Source organism: Triticum dicoccoides, chromosome 1B, assembly GCF_002162155.2.
Source record: "Triticum dicoccoides isolate Atlit2015 ecotype Zavitan chromosome 1B, WEW_v2.0, whole genome shotgun sequence".
Classification (NCBI taxonomy): domain Eukaryota; kingdom Viridiplantae; phylum Streptophyta; class Magnoliopsida; order Poales; family Poaceae; genus Triticum; species Triticum dicoccoides.
In genome coordinates this window covers 375,560,694-375,564,750 of record NC_041381.1, presented here as the reverse complement: position 1 = coordinate 375,564,750, position 4,057 = coordinate 375,560,694, and the positions used below count along the sequence as shown (strand labels likewise).

Below are 4,057 nucleotides of genomic sequence, written 5' to 3'. Positions count from 1 at the left end.
TAAGCATGGTTTTCTTTTTCTATCCACAATATCAAGAATTTCATTCCTTCATGAAACCACATGTGAGTATAAAAATCAACTATACTTGTTAAAAATATATTTAACTTCTTTTGTTTTTCTGATCTAAATGTTTCTCCACCATACATGTACACCTAGCAGCCAGGCATCCACTATTATAAAAGCAATTTCCTATAAGTATTGGAGCATCTTTGACTCTTTCTTAAGTGATGCTCCAATATAGGATATTGTCGTGGAGCAAATGATTTATTTTTCCATGATTTTTTGTAGACATGAAATTTGTAAGAAATATTTCTATCATGCTTTGAATTGTAGAGTCAGTTGTAAAACTTTCTATAGGGCTATCTCTTTTCTTTGGCATTTTGGAGAATTCTAAGGCACCACAATGCCTAGCCAAATCTAGACGAATCCGCCAGAGGCAAATGTTGACGAGATACAAATAGGTATGCCAAGAACAAGCGTCAACAGATCCAAGTAGCAGTCAAAGTCACACTTCCACACACACACACACTTCATTGACACCAAATGCACCATTGGAGTGGGGATACAACGATGAAGATATTATTCTGACTCTGAGATGTTGCCGCCTCTCCATAAACACTAAGACTACCTAAAGAAAGAATAGAATCCTTCCGCCAGCGACGAGCTGTCGCGCCTCCAAGACCCATAAGGCCGTCGAAGCGCGGGGCGGACCGGCGTCGACACCCACCAGATAGGCGGAAACTGTAATTGTTGGAGGTCACCTATAGAGGAGGAGGGAAACACACACTTAATGTATTATTGATATAGTTTAATATATCACATAAATAAACACATAAACGGATTAAAACACACATCAGTGCAGGCTTATGCAAACGTGTTGGATGCACATGCGTGTCCTTGTCTTTTCGACGCTGGTGCGAAGAAAAGGAAAGCAACTCGGCTGCGATTATGCAGTGGTTGAAGATTATGATCTACTTGGGTCTGGTTGTAGATTTTTATGTTGTAGGGGTCTTCTCGTAAGGTTCGGGAATAATGACACAAAGCTCCCAAGATCTTCGTGTGTTACTACTGGTAGTTTTAGGGTGCTTCTGTTTTTCAGCTTCTTTGTGCGTGTCTTAGTATGTGCTTGTACGAATTAAAAACTTTGTATTATTCAATGAATTGAATGCAATAATACTTTCTTTTTCTTAAAAAAAGGACGCGACTCGCTGGCACCCGTTGGCCAGATAGTTAATCACGGCACACACCCTTAAAAGGAAACCCACCCCTGCCAGCTGTGTTACGCAAAAAGGAAACCCCACCCCCCGCGCCCGCCACGCAACAGAAAACAGATTCGGTCCCCCCTCCCCAAAAAAAATTAGGGGGTGAATCAGAAAATGCAGCTGGACGCCGCTGCCATAACCCAGCGTCCACCCTACGCTACCCCCACGCATCTGGACCCTTCTCCCTGCTTCTCCTTCTTCCTCCCCCTCGTTTGCCTTCAAAGGCGTCATTGTTGCTGGATCCAGAGCTCCATGGCTACACCTGAAGTTTTGACCCAGCCCCAATAATCCAACACCACCTACCAGGTAACTGTTTCCCCCCACCTCCTCCCCCGTTAGCCCTGGCCCTATCCTACATCTGCTGGTATGACCATCTTCATCCTTTCCCTCATGGCCTCCCTCGCTGTTGCTGCCCAAAAAATGGATTTTCAAGTCAAAAAAAGCATAGAATTGTAGGTGATTAGCATCCACAAGGTTAGCAAAAGTCAGATCTGGAAGCAGGTTCTGTTTTTCTCTCCCGCATGGCTGCACACAAGTAGCACCCGCAGGGCTGGCAAGTTAAGTGTATATGCAAGCAAGTTGTGTTTTCCAACCTAACAGTGCATCATTTGTTCAGATTGTTGTGCAATTACGCTACTTTATAATCCAAATAAATTGATGTTTGCAAACCCTAGGAAAGATAGTGTTTATTTGGAGCAGATAAATGTGTTTAGCTACCAAAGACTTGTACATTATCAAGTCTTTTGCAAAAAAAGTTTTGATACATACTCAGCTGCACCCCTCCTATAAACCATGTTAATTTTCAAGAATTAAAAACAGGCAAAAAAAGTGTGGCCAAATGAGAAAACATGTTCACTACTGCAAAAAGAAAAGATGTAGGGCAGAGGGGATAGTAGAGAAAATATCTAGCAAGTTGTTTATCTCTTGAAATTCGCCTTTCTTCCCACACCTGGTGTTGCTTTTTTTGTAACATTGACAAACAAGATTGTGATTTCCAGAGAAAAAAATCCATGACAATATATTTGTGAGGCAAATTGTGTGCCCATAACTTCGTGCATGAGACAGAATCTGCAACTTGCATGAAAACACATAAAAAGAGTTTTATGCAACTTGTGTGTGTTATGGGCACACAAGTTGCCTCACACGTAGGCAACTATATATGTGTGATCTGCGCATAGAAGTTGGCTCCCCCACCCACCCCCTTTTCTGCTTTTGAGGACAACGTGTTAGTTTGGGGACACATAGGCAACTATATATGTGTGCTCTGGGCGGACGCAATTGTAGCGCAACAACCCCCTGATCAGGTCAATTTTTGCATTCCAGAAAAAAAAAGCCATGTAGTGTAACAACCATGTAGTGTACCAACTATATATCCATCAAGCAAAGAAGTGCCAAAAAAAGCACTTCAAGGACAACCCCCCTGATCAGGTCTAGAACACGCGAATCAAAGTCTTAGAAAAAAGAAAAAATGCAACTCGTATGTAAAAGTGAGATATAATTCTGCTACAGTTTTTTAGTCTTTAGGTTCTGCGTGATTTCTGCTACAACTTCTACAGTTCTGCAACGTCTTTAGTCTTCATGTTCCTGCAAAATACAAAGAAAGCAAAAAAAAGTAGCTCGGAATCAAAAAAAAATATGGTCTCGCTTTGGTATCCTGAAAAAGTCAATCATTTGGGCACATGTATTTATTGTTACATTTTTGCAGCTAGACTTGCCTAAAATTACCGTTACTTGCCTTTTAAAACATTGTCTTTTTCTTTCTTTTTCAGGTATTTGAAAATGATTGACCTAAATGAGTTGCATGACGATACAAACTGCGAAGCCCCTGTAAGAGATGCCGTGGGAGCTCAAGTCCCTGCGTACTGCACGCAACCTGGTGCCTCACAAACAATTGGGGGATGTAATGAAGTTGTAGTTGAATCTCCTAATCCCACAACTGTCCAACGTGTTGCTGCTCAACCCGAAGCCATCCATGCAGATAGTGACACTTTTAATGACACGACTATAGTTGGTGAAACAGGGGGAACTATTGCACAAGATGGTTTGGGAATAGATAATGATGATGAAGCTTGGTCCCAGCCGAAAGAACCAACCATAGGCATGAGGTTCAATACTCTAGAGGGTGCCCAAGAACACTACAATGCCTATGCTATGCGCCTTGGGTTTTCAATCAAGATGAACACCTCGAGGAAATCTACTCTCACTGGCCAGCTGGAAAAGCAACAGTTTGTTTGCACCAAGTTCAGAAAAGCAAAAGTGGACGATGGTGGTGCAGAAGTTGCCCCTACCCTAGATGAGATTCCAGATATTTGCGAACATGCAGATGATGATGATGCATATGATGATATAGTCTTCATTGATGATCAGTGTGCAAAGAAGAAGAAAAGAAAGAAACGAAAACGAGATACAATAGTGCACACAGGGTGCAGGGCAAGGATGGTTGTGAAGCTAAAGGATGGTTGGTGGGAAGTCATTTTCTTCATTGCTGAACACAATCATGCACTAGTTGACAAGCCATCACTCACAAAGTACCTGCGATCGCACCAAGGGATCCCTCCAGAAGAGAAGCTATTCCTAACAAATCTTCATAATTGCAATTTGACTACAGGTGTGTGTCACGTTTACTACATATATATGCCAACTTTCAAGGAGTAGCAAAAAATTCCTGCATTTACTGATTGACCAGGGCTGGCAACTTTTGGAAAATGCTTTGATGACTTTGTTGGGCAACTTTTGTGTGTTTTGGGAATACAAGTTGCCAAACTTGCCTGACGTTTGGCATAGACTTGCCTGAT

The 4,057-nt window shown here is 42.0% G+C and overlaps 1 protein-coding gene across 1 annotated transcript; it reads left to right on the top strand.

The window, feature by feature from the left end:
* Positions 1-1,448: 1,448 nt before the first annotated feature.
* On the top strand, positions 1,449-3,978 carry LOC119305484 (protein FAR1-RELATED SEQUENCE 5-like). Its single transcript, XM_037581996.1, has 2 exons — positions 1,449-1,568; positions 3,032-3,978. Exon 2 carries the CDS (start codon positions 3,042-3,044, stop codon positions 3,915-3,917), a length of 876 nt encoding a protein of 291 aa, XP_037437893.1. The 5' UTR covers positions 1,449-1,568; positions 3,032-3,041; the 3' UTR covers positions 3,918-3,978.
* The last annotated feature ends 79 nt before the right edge of the window (positions 3,979-4,057 follow it).